Here is a 23,838-nt window from a genome sequence, read left to right on the forward strand (position 1 = left end):
GTTTCTAGAGAAGTTTGAGAGAGTTTTTTTAAATTTATAAGAAAGATAAATAAAAGAAATCACATGTCAGAATAAATAAAGATTTTATAATTGATATCATATAAATTGGGTTATTGAACGTTTTATTTTTATTTTTTTAGTATTTTTATTACCGATTTTTTTTTTTTTTAAGCTTTAGAAAAGAGCAGCGTTAGTGCCGAGAAGAAAAGGTGTTGTCCCGGAAGAAAAGAGTAACGTTCGTGGCTGCCATGGCGTCCGTGGTGCATTTATAGGGCGAGGCAGGAGGAGAAGCCCATCATGACTCGACGCCGCACCCTCGCCTTCGCACTCCCTTTTCTCCACCCCGCTCTACTTCAGCTTTGGCTTTGGTTTTGCGCATATACTAATCCTGGTGTGCCCTGCATCGTGCCGGCCCTTCCTTTCTGAGCTCTCTCCAACAAAGACTCACCACCGCACTCTCTATCTCGCCATATATAGAGAAAGAGAAAGAGAGGTTATACGAGTCTATCATTCACGAAATCCTTCCTCGGATCTCTCCCCGTCTCTGTTCAGTCTCCACCTCTCTCTCTCTCTCTCTCTCTCTCTCTCTCTCTCTCTCTCTCCCCGCATGTTGCATTTGAAGAACAGAGTAATAGATGGGCATGTAGAGAAGTGTTTCACCGTAGAGTCTTCTGCTTTAATTGCATGGCGCTGTTCTTCTGATTGTGACTTGACAACAGGTAGCGCGAGAGAGGCAAGGAGAAAGAGCGAGAGGGAGAGATGGCTATGGTGGTGGCCGGGACGACGTGTCCGGAGCCGATGGGGGCCACGTCGAACGGGTCGTGGCAGGGCGACAACCCGCTGGACTCCGCGCTGCCGCTCGCCATCCTCCAGATCTGCCTGGTGATCGCCCTCACCAGGTTCCTGGCCTTCGTCCTCCACCCTCTCCGTCAGCCGCGTGTTGTCGCCGAGATCATCGTATGTGCTCGAACCAATCCCCTGCTGCTCTTTCTATCATGCCCTTTCTCCTTTACTGCTGCTCTAATCTTTACGTAGGCTTTACGACCTTGAAACTTGACCTTGGTATGTGAGCTTCGTTTTACCGCGATCGGCATCTTCGGCCGAGAACTAAGACGCGTGGCGAGCCCATTTTATGGCCCGAGCCGCGTGGTCGAGAGCGAGGCCTCCACTCGCCCAGAAGCAATCCACCGTTGAGACCTCCTCCTGAACCTTCTTTCTTCGTCATGGAACGCTTTGACCGGTGTTTATTTGAGACGACAATAGTCTACTATGCTGCTACTTCTGCAACTGCTGCTGCTGCATGCACTAATCTAGTGTTAATCTAATGAAGTACTGATGATTAGATTTGTCGTCTGCTGTCTGTTGCAGGGAGGTGTTTTGCTGGGCCCGTCGGCGATAGGCCGCAGCGAGCGGTTCCTCAAAACGGTGTTCCCGAAGCAGAGCTTGACGGTGCTCGACACGCTCGCCAGCGTCGGGCTCATCTTCTTCCTCTTCCTGGTGGGGATGGAGCTTGACCTCCGCGCCATCCGCCGCACGGGACAGCGCGCCCTGGCCATCGCCATCGCCGGCATCTCCCTTCCCTTCGTCATGGGCATCGGCACCTCCGTCGTCCTCCGCCACACCGTCGCCAAGGGCGTCCCCGAGGCCCCCTTCCTCGTCTTCATGGGCGTCGCCCTCTCCATCACCGCCTTCCCCGTCCTCGCCCGCATCCTCGCGGAGCTTAAGCTCCTCACCACCGACCTCGGCCGGATGGCCATGTCTGCCGCCGCCGTTAACGACATCGCCGCCTGGATCCTCCTCGCCCTTGCCATCGCCCTTTCTGGCTCCGGCTCCCCCCTTGTCTCCCTCTGGGTCCTCCTCAGCGGCGTCGGCTTCGTCGCCTTCGTTGCCATATTCGTCCGCCCCGTCCTCGACTGGATGGCCCGCCGCTCCCCGGAGGGCGAGCCCGTCAATGAGATGTTCATCTGCGCCACCCTCGCTACCGTCCTCGCCGCAGGCTTCGTCACCGATACCATTGGCATCCACGCACTTTTCGGCGCTTTCATCGTTGGCGTCGTCGTGCCCAAGGACGGGCCCTTCGCCGGGGTCGTCATCGAGAAGATCGAGGACCTCATCTCGGGGCTCTTCCTCCCGCTCTACTTCGTCTCCAGTGGCCTCAAGACGAACGTGGCCACCATCAGCGGCGGTGAGTCCTGGGCTCTCCTTGGCCTCGTCATTTGCACAGCGTGCCTCGGCAAGATCTGTGGCACCGTCATCGTCTCGCTTCTTGTCAAGGTCCCGGCACGGGAGGCCATCGCGCTGGGCTTCCTCATGAACACCAAAGGGCTCGTCGAGCTCATTGTTCTCAACATCGGCAAGGACCGCAAGGTACGAAATGGGTTTCTTTCTCCGCTCTTTCTACGAAATGGGTTACCGTGGCAGTTCTCTTGTCGTTTCGAGGCGTTTACGTGACTGTACTGCATGAACGATCGACAGGTGCTCAACGACGAAACGTTCGCCATCCTGGTGCTCATGGCTCTCGTCACCACCTTCCTCACTACGCCCATAGTGATGGCCATATACAAGCCCGCGCGGCGGTCCGCGCCCTACAAGCACCGCACCATTCAGCGCAATGACACCGACAGCGAACTCCGCGTGCTGGCCTGCTTCCACGGCAGCCGGAACATCCCCACCATGATCAACCTGATCGAGTCCTCTCGTGGCATCCGGCGACGCGGCATCACTGTCTACGCCATGCACCTCATGGAGCTGTCGGAGCGGTCCTCCGCCATCTTCATGGTCCACAAGGCCCGCCTGAATGGCCTTCCCTTCTGGAACAGGAAGGGGGACTCCGATAACGGCGCAGACCATCTCGTGATCGCCTTCCAGGCCTACCAGCAGCTCAGCAACGTCTCCGTCCGCCCGATGATCGCCATTTCCGACCTCGAAACCATGCACGAGGACATCATAACCAGCGCCGATCAGAAGCGAGCTGCATTCATCCTCCTTCCTTTCCACAAGCTCCAGCAGATCGATGGCTCCATGGAGTCGACAGGCCACGCCTATCATCTCATCAACCGGCGCGTCCTCCGCCGTGCCCCGTGCTCCGTCGGCGTCCTCGTGGACCGCGGACTAGGTGGCACGGCGCAGGTTGTGGCCAGCGAAGTGTCCTATACGGTGGCGACCCTCTTCTTCGGCGGAAGGGATGACCGGGAGGCCCTCGCCTACTCGGCTCGCATGGCGGAGCACCCAGGAATCCAGCTCATCGTGGTACGGTTCATTCCTCCTCAAACAGGCAACTGGTTTCTCGAGAGGAGCCGCGGCGGAGGAGGAAGCGTGACCATAATCGTAGATGCCAACGAGATCTCCGCCGACGATGCCTGCATCACCGAGTTCCGGGACAAGGTGTTAGCGTCCAACGAATCCATCAGGTACGACGACAAGGTGATGGGAAGCAGGGTAGAGATCATCGCCGCCATCAAGTCAATCGGGCGGTGTAATCTCTTCCTGGTGGGTCAGGCGCCTCCTATCATGGTCCTCTCTGAGAAGGCCGACAGCCCCGAGTTGGGGCCCGTGGGAAGCTATCTGGCATCGTCCGAGTTCTCGACGACAACGTCGGTGTTGGTGATCAAGCAGCACGATCCGACGGCAGACCCACCCGACCCGGAGGACGACGGGACGGAGATCTATGACGAGCCCGATACACCCACAACTGACCTCTCTCGTCATTAGACTCACCTACGAGTTGGGAGCGAACAATATGCTTTCTTCTCGTCTGCAGGGTTTGCAGGGCATGCATTCCCTTACGTGGAACTCAGATATCAAGTGAGCAGCGTAGGACTTTTGTAGGGAAAGAATAAATGTATTGTAGGCTTATGTAATAACAAGTAGTATCAAACTCTCTTATCAAAGGTTAAAAATTTAAAATTTTATTTGATATATTTTCAAATATAGTGATTAATTTAATTAATAAAAATTTTAACAGTTTATCGTGCAAAATCCTATTGATATGGTATATTTTGGTAACTTGTCCTCCAACCACTGTTCACAATCACATCAGCATCAAGGTCAATATAACAGACCACACCCCTCGAACAACGTCGTTTCGTAAAGATCGGGATGGCACCGACCGAGTATCATGTCGTCCCACAAAAGTCGGGACGTCGCCACCCGAGTACAGTGTCATCTTGCAAAAGTCGGGATGGTGCCGACCAAGTACAGTGTCGTCCCGCAAAGATCGGGACGACGCCGACCGAGTATAACACCATCCCGTAAAGGTCGGGACGGCACCGACTATGACACTATCGTTCAATGCCATGGCACTGAGGATGCCCAACATTTGCTCTAGGAGTAAGCCCATTGTTCGATAGGTTGGCAACCATAAATATGACAGGTACGATTGGTTCCCGGGCGGAGGGATAAAAACCCATCGCGGGGTCGACGACAAGAGATTGGTTCTTGGCTCATTTTCCACCCAATTCTAACAAAATATTCATAGGGGTCGAAGTCGAGAGTCCCCTTCCCGACCCCGACCTGTGTGTAGGGACAGACGATAAAGAGGAAGGTGGTCAGCCAAAGGGAGTCTCCAGATTTTGAAGCCAAAGGCCAAGGTCGACCCCGCCGGACGATGACTCCTGTTGCCCGAGTACCGACATAGATGATCTTGTGCACCCGGGACCGAACCAAGCTATGCTGACCCCTCAGCCACGGTGTAAACGATCACTATCATTTTGACGCTAGAAGGAGGGCCCGAGGCCTACACCTCGGTCGAGCAAACTCGCTTACAATCCATGCACCTTGGCTCCTCTACGAGAAGAAGTACTGATAAAACCATTTAGTCCTACATTGGTTAAGGAGTATGAGAACCAAAGGCTTATAAATCCGCCAAATCTTTTGTACCCTCAAAGGTGCTTTTTAGAGCTCACATGTTTTGAAAGGATAAAACCGTACTAATACGATTTTGAATCTATCGCCCAAAATAGATAATTCCTCATGAGCCTATCGACCGTACCAATGACCGATCGACCAAATGATCCCTTATCACCTATGATAATCATATCTGACTTTTGCCATTTATCTTTTGTAAAAATAAAAAATAAAAAAAGGTGTTATACACAATAGCAAAGTTAATTAGGCACATGTCTCAGCTTTAGTTTTTAGTTGATTTCAATTATACAATTTGTAAATTAGTTATTGGTTGTTCATGAAAGCTAATTCTAACTCAAAATTAAGATTCTTCGTCTTTCGCAACCGTTCTAGATTGATTTCACTAACATCGAACTTGACCGACTATGGTAATATCGAACCACTCAAAACTAAGATTCTTCTCCTTTTGCACTAGTCCATATTGATTTCATTGACACCGAACTTGTCCAAATATGGTAATATCAAACTGTACAAAACTGTTCAACTTCATAGATTCCAAGGATTGATTTACGCTTTATGTTGTATTCGGCGAGATAAAGAGATGCTCTTACGATATAACTGAGGACTTTTTATAGTGAGTTTTTAGGATTATTATTTTCATGATTGATACCATTGTACCTCCTCAAACGTAATCGTGATCATGATATATTGAATCTGAGATACCATGACTTTCGATTGATTTGATCTCATATTGAGTTGTCAATTATATGATGTGATGCTAAAATGTCAATCATATAACATCAGAAATATCCATCATATGATGTTAAAGTATCGCCCTAATGATATTAAGATTTCCGATCATATATTTATGCTTATATCAGATTTTGAATACCATATCCTCGTCGATACCGAGGACAAAGAAAATTTTCAGAACAAACCCCACATTCAGCTCAAGATGACTGTGTGCATGTCAGCATTCATTAAATTGGATCGCATTGCATAAAAACAATTCACTGAGAGGACGGCAAAAACTATATGAAGTTGACCATTTACTCAGTGGTCTTTTCCAAGGAAACATGGTAGTGACAAGGAAGTCAAACCCACATGATATCCCTGGAGATCTGTGTTCCCGGCATTGACCTTAATCATGACGGAGTAGGAGAAATCCTCGTCGTGCAGGTTAGTGCTTGGTCAGAAATCCTCGTCTTGCTGGTTAGTGCTTGGTCATCATTTTATCTTCTTACTGATATCCACACATGGCGAACATAAGCTGGTGGTAAGGGTTCGAAAAATTATTATAGTGAAATAATTTTTTTCTATCAAAATAATTTTTTTATTAAATATTAATTTATTATCAAAAATAAATATCAACTAGAATACCATAAATAATAGAATAATAAATCAATCAAAAAATGAGATACTAAAATTTTCATCAGAAAAACTTAATGCAATAAAAACCAAGGAATCGTAATCAACTTTAAACTTCTACTATCACCAATAATGATAATAGGTTTACAATAAATCTTTTATAGAATAATCAAATGATCATAATAACATCAAGAATATAGATCTTGATTCAATCATAATATATAATAACCATATGTGGATTTGATAACAGAAAAATTTTAGGTATCACAAAATAGATATAATAGGAAAGCACATTAGAGAGGATAAACTGTAGATCGGTACCGTTAAAATTGTAAAGCTTATTGCAATGATTCTTCATATAAAATTTGGGTCAAAAGTAATAAAATTTAATCGCTTAATCATTTACCAAAATCTTAACTTTCTTTCTCTATATTTCTTTCTCAGCTCCTTATGCACGTGCTCGTTGCCCTCACTATACACGTTTGCTTTTGTTTCCCTTTTTTCTTTTTTTTAATACATCAAATTTTGGTTCAACGTCTAAATCATCCGGTCCAAGCCCATATATGGGCTAGAAGCAAGAATTCTCTCCCTACAGCTCATATGGTAGATTGTACTAAGTCACTCTTCACCTACATACTTCAAGCTTCTTTTTAGGCAAAGATTTTGTCAATATATCTTATCTATTCTCATTGTTATGTACCTTTTCTAAGTGTAATTCTTTTATCTCAAGCATATCATGAATGATATCTAACATTAATATACTTAGATCTAGAATGATATGTTGAATTCTTGGAGAGGTGAATGACACTCTGACTATCACAGTAAACAGTATATCCTTCTTGTTTCAAGTACAATTCCTATAGAAACTTTTTCATCTACAAAGCTTCCTTGTAGGTTTCAGTAATTGCTATATATTATGCTTCTATGGTTGATAGAGCAATACAATTCTGTAATTTAGATTGCCAAGAGATTGCTCCCTCTACAAATGTCATCAAGAATCCCGAAGTGGACTTCTTAGAATCAGTATCATTTGTGTACCATTCTAGAATAGGTTCACAATTGCAAAAACATAAACACAACCTGAAAGTACCTTTTATATATCTTAATATCCATTTTACTACTGCCCAATGTTCCTTACCGGGATTAAAGAGAAATCGACTGATAACTCCAACTACATGAGTTATATCTAGCCTAGTACAAACCATAGCATATATAAAACTACCTACTGCACATAAGTAAGACACTTTAGATATTTCTTTTTTTTCTTTATCATTTATAGGATATTATTTCAAACTAAGCTTAAAATGACCTACAAGCGGAGAATGAACTACTTTGGCGTTACTCATGTTGAATCTTTCAAGAACATTTTCAATGTAGGTCTCTCAAGATAGTCAAATCTTTCATTTTTTCTATCACGAAGAATCTTTATGTCAAGTATTTGTTTTGTTGATCCTAAGTCTTTCATGGCAAAAGACTTACTTAGTTCTCTTTTAAGCTTCTCAATTTTACCAGTATCATGAACAACAATCAACATATCATCAATATATAGTAGGAGAATGATGAAATCATCATCTGAAAACTTCTTCGTAGACATACAATGATCAAATATGGTTCTATTGTACCATTGGCTCATCATAAATGAATCAAACTTCTTATACCACTGTCTGAGTGCTTGTTTAAGTCTATATAAGCTTTTTCTAAGCTTGCACACTAGATTTTCTTTTCCCTTGACTTTGAAACCTTTTGGTTGCTCTATGTAAATTTCTTCTTCTAAGTCACCATGAAGAAATACTGTTTTCACATTAAGTTGCTCAACTTCTAAATTCAAGCGGGTAGTCAAACCAAGAACATCTCGGATAGAGGATATTTTCACCATGGGAGATAATATTTTTTCATAGTCAATACCTTTTGTCTGATTGAATCTTTTTACAACTAGTCGTGTCTTATATGTTTGTTGTAAGCTATTATTTTCAGTCTTCAATTTGTAAACCCATTTATCCTTGAGAGTTTTTTTTCTCTTTAAGCAACTTTACTAAGTCATAGGTGTGACTCTCAAGTAAGGATCTCATTTCTTCTTACATAGATTTAACCCACTCATTCTTATGCTCATGTAAAATAGCTTCTTAGTAAGTTTCTGGCTCTCCCCCATCAGTAAGCATGACATACTCAGTGGAGGATATCTAGTAGATGATTATCGTTCTCTTGTGAATATTCTCAATGAAATCTCAATGACATGTGGAGGGACTTGTTCAATTAGTTCAACATAATCAACTATAGAAGCATCATCATCAATATTCTCACCATAACCTTCTTATTCACCTCCCCCATGATCATCATGAACTACAAGTGAAGGAATTGGACCCAAACTCCAAGGAATATAAACAGAGATTTTTGGCTTCTCAATATTATCACTATCATCAAACAATTGGTCTTCAAGAAATATAATATCTCTACTTCTAATAATCTTCTTATTCACTGGATCTCATCTTTAAGAAAATAAACAAATACTTTGTACCCAAAGACTCTTAAGTGATTATAAAATATATTTTTTCCTTTCCATACTTTATCTGGAACATCACCTTTTACAGGAACTGATGGAGAAAGATTTATCAAATCAATTGTAGTTCCCATAGCCTCACCTAAAATGACTTAGATAATTTGACATGAGAAAGCTTACACTTGATACTTTCTTCAATGGTTTTGTTCATTCTTTCGACCATTCCGTTTTACTAGAGAGTTTTAGAAACTATTTTCTTAAGCCTGATATCATAGAACCTATAATAATTCTCAAAATGACCCTTGTACTCGCCACCATTATTTGCTCGAATACATTTTAACTTTCTGCTAGTTTCTCTTTTAACACTGACATAAAACTCTTTAAAAATATTGAGTACTTGATTCTTAGATTTCAAAACAAAAGTCCAAACTTTTCTAGAATGATCATAAATGAAAGTAACAAAATAAAGAGTACCTTCAAGAGTTCTGGTTTGCATAGTACAAACATCAGTGTGAATCAAATCAATAACATTTGATTTTCTATATGATGGATATATATGAAAGGTAACTCTATGTGTTTTTTCAACTAAGTAATGATCACAAAATTTAAGAGATATACCTTGCAACTTTGGTAAGAACTATTTTCCAATAAGAGTTTGAAGTCGCTTCTCACTGATATGACCAAGTCTCTTGTGACAAAGATCTATACTTTCACCATTCTAATTACATTAATCTCTCCTTTGTGTAGCTTAGTTTTTATGACATAGAAAAAGTTGAACTTCTTTCCTCTCGTCACAATTAGAGAACCTTTAGTGAGTTTCCATTTGTTTTCATCAAAATAGTGTGTAAATCCCTCGTCATCAAATTTGCCTATAGATATCAAGTTAAGATGAATATCTGAAATATGTCTGACATCTTTGAGTATTAATTTGCTCCTAATACTGGTCTTCAAGCAAATATCTCCAATACTCATAATCTTAAATGTACCACTATTTTTCATTCTGACATATTACCAAAATCACCAGTAGTATAAGATTTGAAGATATCATCATGAGAAGTAATATGAAATAAAACACTAGAGTCAATTATCCAGTTATTATCCTAAGTTGTAAGACTTACACAACTATCATCACAAACAATAATGATATCACCTTCAACAACGACTGTATTGGTCTTTTTCACATTTTTCTTCTTTTTTTTTTGTTCTCGATTTCAAAACATACACTCTTTCTTCATGTGACCTAGCCTGTTGCAGTGGAAACATTTGATATCTCTTCTAGACTTAGATCTTCCTCTATAACTATGTGGATCACTTCTTCCACGTCTTTTTTATTTTTCAGTAACAAATGCACCAAAAGAAGATTCTCTTTGTTCTTTCTTTCTGATATCTTTATTTAGTAAATTATTTTTAACCATATCTATAGTTAAAGTCTCATTTGGCATGGAGTTACAAATTATCACCATATACATTTCTCAACTTTTTGGTAAAGAACAAAGAAGTGATAATTCTTGCATCTCATCATCTATATTCATTTTCATAACAACCGGCTTATTTGTAAGACTCTAAAATAGGCTTATATGCTCAATAATATTATCACAGACTTTATACTTCAAATTGATAGGCCTTCTGAGAAGAGAAATTCTATTTTCCACTATCTTTTTCACAAAGAGATTTTCTAACCTTTGCCAAACAACATCAACTTTGGTTTCATAAAAAATATGCTCATGTAAATTTATATCAATTCATCTTCTAATATAGGCAATAACTTCCATGGTAGAAGGTTTGTCTTTAACTTTGATGGGCTTATACAAATCTTTACAATATAATAAATCTTTCATCTTATGCCTCTAAGTGAAATAATTTGATGAGTTCATTTTAATCATATCATCTGACTCTTTCATTATTATAGTAGAATAGTTATTTTCCCTCTTTGTGTATCAAAATGGGTTCCTTATCAAAATATCAACTTGTTATCAAAAGCAAATACTAACCAGAGCAACATGAACAATAGAACAATAAATCAATCATAAAATGAGATACTAAAATTTTTATGTGGAAAACTCAATGCTGGAAAAATCACGGGACCGTAGTCCATTTCAAACTTCCATTATCACCAATAATGATAATAAATTTATAATAAATCTTCTCTAGAATAATCATATGAACATAATAACATTAAAAATATGGATCTTGACTCAACCAGAACATATAATCATCACCACAAATGGATTTCATAAAAGAAAAATTTTAGATCTCACAAAATAAGTACAATAAAAAAATATCTTAAAGAGGATAAATTGTATATTGATATTATTAAGATTGTAGGGTTTATTATAAAAACTCTTTATATAAAATTTAAGTCAAAAACTGATAGAATTTAACCGCTTAATCATTTATCAAAAATCTAGAAACCTTACCTTTTTCTCTCACTGTTTCTTTCTCGCCGCAGGCACACCCTCGCTGCCCTTACCATACACGTCTATTTTTGTTTTTTTTTTTCTATACATTAGATTTGAGTTCAGTTTCAAATCATCCGATCCAAGCTCGTATATGGTCTCGACCCAACAGAAAATTAGGGTGAATAGTACTGTACATCGATGCATTGATAACTCAATCTGAAGTGGATTCAGTTGACTTGAACAAAATCTTACATCGAGAGGATAAAATCACATTCAATTAAGTTATATAGGCCATATTTGGATGTACTTCTATTTTTTGTTATATTATAATTCTCAGGAAATCGAAGGCGGAAAGTGATCCACTTGGGTGTACAACCACCGTGTGATCATCGATCCACAGCAACGTAGTTGTAGATATACTACACATCGCTGATGGCCAACGATGAGATGTACACATCGTTTCATGAGACAGATTCTTTGGATTACGTCAACCCCGAACAGTACGCAGTGATCACATCATGCAGACTTTAGATAATGATCAGCACAGCCCCAATGTTTTGGCCCTGCGCCGCCCAATGAGAGCGCGATGGATATCCACATAAGCTTGCATTATCTGCGACATAGCTCCATCTACGCCGTATGCTACCTTACTTTGCCATTATATTGGACCAATCAGAACTTGCCATTACAATGCCAAACATTCGTTGTACACTTTCACTAAGAATTTATTAAACAATACTCGCAGACTTTTAATGCCTACAAATGCACAATAAAGACCATTAGAGAGGTTTTATTGGACAAATCTTGGACAAGATCTTTTATATAAAGTGAGATATGAGATATAAATATAATTTACCCTTAATCAGGTCGAATCAAATTTATTAACTCAAATTGATAATCAAATCTACCCATATTAATTTAGCACTAAGAGGAGAGTCCTGTCATGAAAAAATTAAGCACAAGAAGTCTCACAAGAACATCTCGGTGAAGAAATCCTCTCTTGAAAATTGCTTCAACTATTGGCTTTGGACCAAGGCCTCTCTACCTTTATCTCCACATAAGCATTTGGGTTGGTCCTTTGGACCAACGTTCTCAATTACGATTTCGAAAAAACTAGTCCACTCTCCCAATAAGGAGTTTAACTTAAGTTATTATACAACTCAATGCTTTTCTTGGCCTCAACCAATAGGCACAGGCTTTGGCCAAGATAATGTAGATCATCATCATTTTTCTCCCACAATTGGTATAGTGTACAATATCACTAGTCTGATTGCTTATTAGTTACAAAAGAAATTGAAGAGAATCTTATCTACAAGGACCTCTAAGTAACTCGTCGAACTCAAGACCGTAATCTCTCAATAAATTGAAGAGAATCTTATCCCTTCCAAGTTTAGCTTATCAAAACTTGAGACCCTCGATGGAAGTGTTGATCTCATAAGGCATATTGCCACATGTAGGGCAACAAATGACCTATAAACATCTTAGGTTTTCCTAGCTACTCTCTAAAGAAATATCTAGGAATAGTCCTCCCACCTTTGCCTCGATTGTACCCTTCAAGTAACTGATGAAAGAATTTAAACTCTACCTTATTTGGGTTCAACATCTAAAGAAAACCACACTAGCCTTATTAACCATTCGGTAAAGTGAGGATGAGTCTTTATCCAGTTATATTTTGAAATTCAACGATAGGACTCATCAAGTGGCCGATCATGATCCCTATATACTCACTCATGCCTTTAACAATAGCTTGAACTTATCACGGTTCCTTTAGTTAATAGCCAAGAAGCCTTGAATTCCTTATATCAGAAAAAAAAAAAAAAAAAAAAAAAAACACTAAGAAGTATCACAAAGATGGATAATCTTTTTTATTTTACTTTCCATTATCCTGTAAAGCTTAATCATTCAAAAGCGGATAAATATATGTCAAAGTTGCATTACTCCAACTTAATCGATCTTTCAAAATGTTCACTCTCTCGTATCAACTGTATCTTTTAATATAGTTTATTTTTTAAGTGTTGAATTTTGGATTTTGATGATGAAATTAATTGATGAGTTATGATCTAATATGTATTTAAGTGACGTAGGATTAGCTTTAATAGGGGAAAAATAAATTGATTAAAGTAGTGGAATCAGAGGTTGGGCCGGAATGGAACATGTCAGAAGATTGGATGTCGGGTTAGAGGACTAATCGACCTATTGGCAGAAGGCTTCGTGCCATAAGTTCGGGCATCGGGCTAGAAGGATTGAAAATTACACCAAGAAGATCAGATGTTGCGGAGGTCAACATGCCGATTGGATAATATGCCGAAGAAAAAGATGATGTACCGAAAGGTCGGACAAAGCGTCGAAGGGTCAGACGAAGTGCCGAAGGATCGGAGGAAGCACCAGATGAACCAATAACATGCCAGACAATATGTGATTCATGCTTATAATCAATTATGTCTTGATTGAATTAGTTTATGTTATAATTAAGTTAGTATTGAATGTAATTAAACCAACTCAATTAGGAGCTCATTGGGCTTGACTTGGGATTGATTTGAGCCTATTGGGAGGCTCATTCAGTGACCCAAAAGTTAGGTTAGGCAGTAGTACCACCAGACCAGGTGATAGAACCGCTAGAGGTTCAATCTCCAAGAGCTCGGTCTCGGAGGCTGTCAAGCGATGGTACTGTCCAGTGTCAATGCTACAAGCGATAGTTTCGTCCAATGCAAACGGTGGTACCGTCAGGACTTGGGAATCCCGGGATGAGACCTTTTTGGACTTTATTTTTAAAGTCATTTGGGGTCTATAAATACCCTAGTTATTTCTGCTTGGAAGTGCACAAAATTAAGTAGAAAAGGGAAAAAATATACTTGAGAAAAAATATGTTGTAATCTCTCTAAAGTTAGTGAGTCTCTTTTTCGTAGAGTTAAAATGTTTCTAAGGGATGAGTGAGGTATAAAGGTTCTCTCTTGAGTCTATGAAAAGGAGAAAGAGTTGTAAGGGTAATTGATTTTTGTCCATTAGAAAGAAGATCGGTAGTGAAAGTCGATGGTCTCGAGTAAAGAGGAATCGGGAGTTGATGTAAGTCGAGATGACCGAACCACTATAAAATCTTGTTTACATTTTATTTTATGCTTTTCATTTACATTGCAAATTAATTTCTTACTCTCACTATACTCATTATGCTTTCATACATTTTTAAGTTAAACATCTTTCCGACACGACTTTATTGAACGAAATTTCCGAATTGACATAAGTTTTATGAAAGCACTAATTCACTTGCAGATGTACATCTAGTCATGGTAAACATTATCTTTACCTCCTATAAATACACATCAGTTGCTTTAGAGATTTCTCACCTACACTTTGTAATCAAAGACTCTACAAATGAACTCTCAAGGCATCCTAGTAATCCAGCTTAAAGGTCTATGATATCTTCCTCAACTACCTCCTTCAACACTCAGACTTAGATAGGACATCATCCTTGTCACCTCCCTTGGTGTTGATAGTGAAAGCTTTAGCCTCAGAAGGAGCCAAGTTGGCCACTCCGATAGAGGCTACCCCCCCAACAAAATCCATCATGCGATGGGGCTTCGCCACATAGTGTAGAGTCCTTCGACTTAGACTTGATATTGAAGGCATCTAATTTGGATATTTTTTGAGAGGTCTATCACATTCTGATTGAGTTCAAGTTAGTGCCTACTCGTTAGGTTACCAACCTTATGTATCATGTCACATGTTTTGAACTCACATGGATGAGAGGTGGAACTTTGCTTCCCCCTTCATCTATTTTTTGTTTTTTGTTGAGACTTTTAACTATTAAAAATTTTCATCCTCTCATATGGCGCTAAATTCCTAATGCTTTCTTGTGACTTTTGTCAAGGAGTTGGTGGAGACACATATCTCTCTATTGTTAAATCTTCTATTTGTCAACTATAGTCTATACAGAGTCAACATACTTTCTCTCACCTGACCACCTAGTTGTTGGGTTAAGTGTGCTCTGACCTCTTGTAAAGGGAAGAGGAGGTTTTTCTTTTTTTTATTCTTTTGAGATATGATTCGCTAATCAATTTAAATTGGTTTAATCAAAAGTTTTCCACTACTACTCAAGGTTACACTTGACAAAAGTATGGTAATTTAAAAGACTATCTGTGGTCCTATTTGAGTCCATCCTCATCCTATAGATGAGTGAGTAGTAGCTTGTTAATGTAGACCTAAGCCCAGCTCCTCAAGGTAAGGAATTGGAATTGTTATTGCTTAAGAACTCACATGAATTGTTTAACACTTGATTTTTCTTATGCAAATATAGATATTTAGAGGAGTATTCTCGAGTATAATCATCGAAGAGGTTGAGGAAGGCAAACAAAGAGCATTACCTCTTGATTCGAGCCAACTTAGGCTTAATAGGAATTGGAGGTCAGTAGGAATCACTATTGATTAATTATTGAAGGAAGGGAGTCATCTGGACCCTATGCCAAGCAGAAGTGCCCTCTAACACTACCTATGCCTCCACCTCCTCCTAGCTTGAGGAGGCATCATGAGGAGGCATCCTTACTAATGGGCCTTTGAGGGGATCCAACTCTCGTCGTCCAAGGGAGAGGTTGGAAGAAGAGTGGGCCCAGACCCTTGACTCAGAGGCATCACAACAATAATAGCCACAACCCACTATCACTCATCACTCTAATGCTTCAAGGGTGGGACCGTCGACTACCCAGCATAGCTCGTTACTTTCATCAATAGTAGGGATTTTGCTTATTTGACGAAGATCCTATCATTATGAATTAGCAATGGGAAGGCCAATAAGCGAAGGAAAGATTTGCTTCCTAAACTAGAACCTCCCCGGTTTCATTAACCATGGGTGGTTCAAAGTGAGGCCATCACTTGGAATTAATGTTTAATGCACCCCTCTCTGGTCAAGGGCATGTACTTTAGATCCATCGAGGATCTCTTATCTAACACTTGCATATGTACATCTAGTTATGGTAAACATCTACTATCTCTTTCTTTGTTTTGAGGGTTTTATCTTTTAAGTCTCTTAACACATGGGGCTTTACTTTATAATAATAGAATCAACATCTCATGACTATAATTTTGGATCAAGTCCCGGACTCCTTGATAATTGTCAGTCATCTTCTTTAGAAGGTTGAAGTTCTAAAGAGGGAGTGGGACGATGTGGTCACCAAGAGGTCACAATAGAAGAAAAGGTAGATCTGATATAAGCCTAGGTCAAGTTAGAGGGGGCTACAATAGCAACATAGGAGGCCACCCAACTTCAAGCTTAGGTCAACGAGCTAGACGGTGCAATGGCTACAGTGAAAGAGAAGGTGATAATAAATTTAAGGGAGGCTGATCACTAGAGAAGTCAATAGAGGTTGCAAGGATTGATAGGGAAAAGACCTACCAAAGAGCCCTAGAAGTTGAAGTCGAAGACGAAGTTGACACCAACTTACTTCAGACCTAGGAGTTAGCCTTGAAGATGTATGAGGAACCTACCATCATAACGATGAGCTATTTCAGTAGTTAGAGAGCATAAAGGAGAGCGGGCTGGCCAAATACAAAGCCTATCAAGAATTTAAAATGAAATTAACTAGGCTAGGACATCACTCCTTTGCCTATGGTTATGAACTGGCTATCTCCCAAGCTAAGCATGACCACATCTCTCTACCTCTTCCCATAGATTCCACCATCATCTATCTGACCAAGTAGAAGGTTGTCATGGCTAGCTCAATTGGTATTGATGAACGAAGCGAGATGACAACCTATGCAGAGGGAGGAGCAATTAAAGCTATTGACGAGGTAGAGATGACCTTGATGGCAGAAAGAGCCATAGAAGGGTCACCTCTAGAAGCTGGGGAGGTGCTTCTAGAAGATCTGGCCCTGTCACTAATCCTCTTCCTCCTCGGTCCGATCCCATATGAGATTTGTTGAATCTCAAATTTTGATGATGAAACCAATTGATGTGTTTATGATCTGATCTGCGTTTTGAGTGACGTAGAAAGTTTCGATCAAGGAGAGACAATTAAAGTAGGAAGAATCATGTTAGGCCAAAGTGAAACATGTCAGAAGATTAGATGTCGAATCGGAGGATCGGTCGACGTATCGACAGAAGATTTCAGGCCATGGGTTCGGGCATCAGGCCAAGAAGAGCGAAAATTACACCAAGAAAATCGGAGTTGCAGATGTCAACTAGTCGATTGATCAATAGGCCACAAGAGAGGATGATGCGTCGAAGAATCGGATGAAGCATCGATGAACCAATGACATGCCGGATAACATTTGATTCAAGCTTTGTAATAATTATCTAGATTGAAGTAGGTTTTAGGCGTAATTGGGTTGAAATTGGGCCAACTCAATTAGAGGGCCAATTGAGCCCAAGTTTGAGTTGTGTTGGGCTAAGTTAAAGGCCTAAACAATAACTAAACAAATGGAATCATCGGTGGCATAGTCTCCGAGACTATGTCAGGTGGTGGTATCGCTAGTTTGGGCGGTGGTATCGCCCAAACTCAGTCTCCGAGACTATTAGGCTATGGTACCGCCAATCTAGACGGTGGTATCACCCAAATACAGTCTCCCAAGCGGTAGTATTGCCCAATGTCAGTGCTGTAGGCAGTGGTACTGCCAATACCCCAAAAACCAGGGATGAGGTACTTTTAAGCTCCAAGTTTGAATCCAGTTGAGGCCTATAAATACCCCTCTCATCCCTTGTTAACATATATAAGAATTAAAAGTAAAAAAAGAATAAAATACTGTTGTAATCGTGTGATAACTCTTCTCAAATTCTAAGTGTTAGTAAAGTTTAAGAGAGGAGATAGTGGGGGTGTGAAGGTTCTCTCCTGAACTTGTCAAAAGGATAATATAGTTGTAATAAGGAGGTTAGACTTTGCATATTGAAGGAAGACCACTAGTGGATGCCAGTGGCCTCGACAGAAGAGAAATCGGGAGTGGATATAGATCACGATGATCGAACCACTATAAAACTCAGTTTGCATTTCTATTTGTGTAATTTACCTTTACTGCAAACTATCTTACTTGCTTTACTTTCTCATTGTACTCTTCTATAAGCTTTCAAAGTTAAACTCACTTTGTTGATACGTTTTCATCAAACAAGATTTCCAAATCAACGTGATTTTATCCGCTGCACTAATTCACCCCCACAACCCCCCTTCTCCTCCTCCTCTTAGTATCGTTCTTGATCCTAATAAGATTGTAGAGATTCTAAAAAATGATCGGGTGAATCATTCCTCTTTTATTTTTATTGTTTGTTGTTCCCTTTCTTTCTCTCTCTCTCTCTCTCTCTCTCTCTTTCTCTCAGATCTATTTTAACATGTAAGGACTCCCAAGGATGGTGTAATATTTTCAAATAAGTTTTATTATAGTCTATGAGAATTATATCTTTAGATTTTGTAATCCCATATGGTTACAAATTATATTGTAATTATGCTATGGAATATAATGTCAAGGGTAATATTTCCTAAGATTTAAAATGTGCTTAAGTCCTGGGAATAACTGAACCATTGAAAGTTTGGAGTTGGTAAGTTTGTGGTTAGATTTCCTTCCCAAATTCGATATGATCCTTCCCAAGTCAATGATTTTGATTCTTAAAATAAGTCATCATCTTCAGTCAATAAGGATGAACTTTAGTATTCAAAGTTTTAGCAATCACCTTTTTGTATGCTTTGCTCTTAAAGTGTGCTTGGGGATTGACTTCATCAATAAATTTACTCTGAGCCCCACCTTTAATTCTTCCTCGATAAAGTGCTAAGTTCAAACAATCACTAATGCCATCTCGATTAGAAGTACTACTTTTGTTTTATAAGCTAAGCAAAAGTTCATCCATATATGTAACCCTAGTAGAAACCTTTGGTATAATTCAACACCTCCATAACATACTTGAGAGTTCATCCATATATGTTCCCCTAGCTCCTAAGACTCTTTCTTTTATGTCATCTAATTTGTCTTGGTTAGTTATTTTTACTCAATCGTAAGGTTGCATATAGGCTATTGAGCTGAACCTTAAGTAAATTGTAAAGAAATTATAGAATTCTTTAAACTTAGTATTGTTGAATTATGTTTCATTGCTCATGACTAGTACTTGCAACACTCCAAACCAAGATATGATGTTCTTCTAAATAAATTGTTCAATCTACCTTTCTATGATTAATGCTAATGGCTCGACCTTGGCCTATCTAATAAAGTAATCCACCCCATCCATCAGGTATTTTCTATGTCCTACAACTAGTGGGAAAGGCTTGAGAATATCTAATCTCTATCGTGCGAAGGCTAAGCCATATTGATAGGGATTAACTCTATTACATGTAGTCTTTAGACTTGGGAATTACACTAGCACCTGTTACAGCATTGGATGTACTTCTTGGCATTAAGTTTGAGGGCTGACCAATAATAACTTTGTTATAATATTTTAAATGCCAGAGTTTATGCACCAAAATACTCCTCGTAGGTATCATCATATATTTCGAACAATATATGGGCAACTTTGGTGAGGTGGAGACAACGCAACAACATATGTTATATGGATCATTTATAAAGCATCCCATCCAGTATGCAATATCATACTTATTGCCTACATATTTTTCTTACCTCAGTTGGCGCGTTGGGAAGGACCCTAGTTTTTTAAAACCATCATGGTGATTTCTTTGGATGGTAGAGGATGTTTTTTGAGGTGTGGTAAAAAAAGAGTGTTTGTTGCTAATAGAGAATATTTGAGTACCATCCAGTTGGCAGCCACCTCAGATCATAGATGATGCCACTCCAATCGGAGTCACGCATATATAGCCCGTCTAAAAAATGACTATATCCCAAAGTGACATTGTTCGGCTCAAAAACGATGTAAAACAGAATCTACATCACTCAAAATTGCACGAAGTGACACTCAAAAGTGGGGGGATAGCCCCCATAGTGCTGGGTCAGAATAGTTGCCCCAGAATAGACGAGCCTAAAATATCAACGGATGCTAATAACCTACAGACTATAGATCACTGAAGAGGTATAAAAACTACCCTCGAGCACATGCTAGAAGGGGGCTCTTTACACACTAACTCAGATATATAGCTTACACTGCTATCTTCTCTCTTTCATTGACTTAAGCATTGAAGGGGCTGCGCTAGGCAACCCAGACGTCGGTCGCCCAAAGACACCCGGATGACCCAACCTCTAAGGAGAGACCTTGCAGCCAAGTAGATCCCAATCCACCTACTTGGTCATCCCGAACCAGGTCAACACCGACATAATAGCTTTTGACCGGGTAGCCTATGTAGTCTCACCTCACCAAGTCTCTCATGTCAGCCAGGAAGAGGCACCTAAATGAGCCTGCACCTTTGATAGTGGACTAACTATACCGACTCACTAGTCGATGATATCGATGATTTATCAATTGTCATGTTGTCTTTTCATGGAATTTACTTATTGTTGAACATTCAGATATTGATTATTATCGATTTTACCTTCATAAGATATAATATCATAGTAAAGTCACAAGCCTCATATGTGCTATTGATTTGGCTAGTAGCTAGTTAAAATTCAATGCCTTTAACTAGCTTTAGTCCTAATAAAAGAGCTGCATATTCTATCTTATTATTAGTAATATGAAAGTTAAAACAAAATGCATGCTCATATGCTTTCTCTTCCGGACTTATTAGGACAAGACTCATCTTTCCACTAGTCTATATAGTTGACCCATCTACATGCAATGTGCAACATTTTACATCTTTGGATATCTCCTTAGTAAATGTCATTTCTTCACAAAGTCGACGATAGCATGTGCCTTAATAACAATACCCGACTTATAAGTTATGTCAATTTTAATAAGTTTAATTGTCCACTTACGGAGCCTTCTTGTGGTATCGGGCATAGAAAGGATCTAACATATTGGTTGATTTATCATGATAATGATATGAGCCTAGAAGTAGGGGTCAAAAATTTTTGACTACCAAGATCAACTTATAAGTTAGCTTTTAAAATTTGGATATTGAGTTTTTGCATCCTTAAGTGTATGACTAGTATAATACATAGGGCTTTGGATTTGTTACTTTTCTCAAATTAGAATTGAGCTTATGGCCATTGGGGTTATGAATAGGTATAAGTATAATTCCTCTCAAGGTGAGGGTGTAGAAAAATCTATGGCGAGATCACATGCGCAGTAGAAGAACAAAAAATATAGTTCTATAATTTCTCGTAAAAAAGAAGGTTTCATCATCATGTAAAGATTGATGCACAAAAAATCACGAAATCAAAAAAACTACACATATAAGAAAAATTATGTTACCTAGGGAGATTGTATATCCCTGAATTCTTATAAATCTGTGGGAGAGGATAAAGGATATCAATTATCCTCCTCTCTAATGGTGATCCACACAGTAGAGGCTGCGAATATGCTCCTCAAATCACTACCCAAATCTCCTCGTCGCGCACACCACGTAATCAAGAAGGGGTTGCCCCTTTTTATTGTCCACATGCCACAAATAGGGGTTGATGGCTGAGGAGGAGAGGGGAAAAGGAGAATAGGAGATGGCAGCTAAAAAACCTAACCCATGGCCCTTTGGTTCCCTCCTATTTATAGAGCCTCCCCTATCAACTTAACCCTAATAGATCTCGTCGTATTAGATATTAGATATTTATCCAACTACCCAAGTTTCTTAGATTAGTGGGTCTCTACCAATAATCTCTCATTGGCTTTTATTGGATCTCATCCATAGGATCCAATCATTCATGGGCTTATTGGATATCTAATAAGATAGGGGCTCCAATAGATATCTTAAATTTGAATCTCTACTCGTCGCAACGCCTACTATATGTGTGTGACGCTCTAGACCCAATATCGAGCTGACTGTGAGTCATACACATCAAAACTCCTTCTAGCTCAGTGAATTATCATCTCCATAATAATTCACTCAACTCATCAACTATAGACGTACTAGGCCACTATGCCATAGTCCCCGGATGATGTAGGGGAATCCAATCCATTGGTCCTGTCTATCCTCAATTATTATATATATATAGTTCCTCATCCATCTAATATCTTAGAGACTCACTCGAGACATGGTCCTATCAGGCCCATATGGTTTCTACTCGAGACTCACTCTAATCAGATTTACCTAGAGAACTCTTTCTCTCTCAATTTGAATGACCCTGGCTAGGGATTTGCTTGAGCAAGTACATATAAGATATTCCTCTCATGACATCAAGAAAGGATGATTTTTTATCGATACTTAATAGTCCTCGTAAGGTTGGCTACCACTCTCGTTGACTAGTTGTGTTAGATTTGAAACTTTCAAACCTATAAGTCTAGTATCAAAGAGTGGAGTACTCATACAGGACATCCTTGGTATCTCAAGTCTAAGGACTAGATATATGACTGGGATGATGAAATTGATATCTGACAATGAAGCATCATCAATCATTCAACATTCCATGAGTGAATCAATCAGTGAACTCATTCTCCAATGAGCACATGCACTATATTCATAGTTGTCCCCACACGAGCAGCTATAAGATCAACTGCCTTCATCATATGGACGGGTATATCATACACCAGTCTGTTGGTTATCTCAATGTCCCTCTCGAGTAACCTATGATTCGAATTATTTAGGATGTGTTTAAGGTGAATTGGTCTTATTATTGTGATCTTATCACGATCTGATTCTCATTACACAAATTCATAGACATCACTATATATATATATATATATATATATATATATATATATATATATATATATATATATATATATATATATATATATATATATATATATATATATAATAAGTAATATAAAGTGATAAAATATTAAATAATATAATAAGTAAAAAAAGAGTGCATATCATGTCACATGTGCCATCGTGATTAGCTTGCAGGGCACCTATGACTACCAGAGGGTTGGAAAGTTGGGGAGGAGCTATCAAGTATCCCTTAAGTGTATCAAACACTTCTTAACACTGCTCAATCCATTGGAAGTCCCTCGAATGTTTTAGGATTTTGAAAAATGATGGACATCGATCATTTGTCTAAGATAGGAATTGACTAAGCATGCTGATATGACCTGTTAGTTAAAATTCCTTCACGAAATTCATAGGCTTTATATTGATAATGAACTGGACCTTCTCTAGGTTTCCATATATTCCCTATTGATGTATCACAAAGCTCAAACTTTTCTAAACTTACACCAAATGTACACTTGGTCGAATTTAGCTGCATCTAAAATTTTTTAATGATGGTTAATGTTTCCTCAAGGTCAGCTAAGTGTATGTTAATAGTGTGGCTCTTTACCAATATGTCATTCACATAAACCTCTATGTTCCTCCCAACTTATTATTAGAACATTTTATTAACTATCGATTGATATATTACTTCTATATTTTTAAATCCGAATGGCATGACCTTGTAGTAATATAAACCTTCTTTAGTGATGAAAGTCATGTGCTCATCATCCTTTAGTGCCATTTTAATCTGATTGTACCTAGAGAATTCATCTATAAAGTTAACAGCTCATGTCCGGAGGTGGATCAATAAGCTAGTTAATGTGTCGAAAGAGAAAAATTATCTTTTGGGTAAACTTGATTGAGATTAGTGCAGTTGATGCACATTCTCCATTATCTATTACTCTTTTTAATGATGACTACATTGGCAATCAAGAGTGAATCTTCGAGGCTTTTGACAGATAGCTTTGTATTTTGGGTTTATGTTAAGTCGATGCTATGCTACATAAGGGTCTATCCTGGGCATATCGTTAGC

The 23,838-nt window shown here is 39.4% G+C and overlaps 1 protein-coding gene across 1 annotated transcript; it reads left to right on the forward strand.

Annotated features, from left to right (window-relative positions):
* The first annotated feature begins 759 nt into the window (after positions 1–759).
* LOC135611786 (cation/H(+) antiporter 19-like) lies at positions 760–3,792 on the forward strand. The gene is made up of 3 exons (XM_065107416.1): positions 760–957; positions 1,369–2,367; positions 2,476–3,792. The coding sequence occupies exons 1-3, from the start codon at positions 760–762 to the stop codon at positions 3,709–3,711; spliced, it is 2,433 nt and encodes an 810-aa protein (XP_064963488.1). The 3' UTR covers positions 3,712–3,792.
* The last annotated feature ends 20,046 nt before the right edge of the window (positions 3,793–23,838 follow it).

The sequence above is a fragment of the Musa acuminata genome, chromosome BXJ2-5 (assembly GCF_036884655.1).
Source record: "Musa acuminata AAA Group cultivar baxijiao chromosome BXJ2-5, Cavendish_Baxijiao_AAA, whole genome shotgun sequence".
Lineage (NCBI taxonomy): Eukaryota > Viridiplantae > Streptophyta > Magnoliopsida > Zingiberales > Musaceae > Musa > Musa acuminata.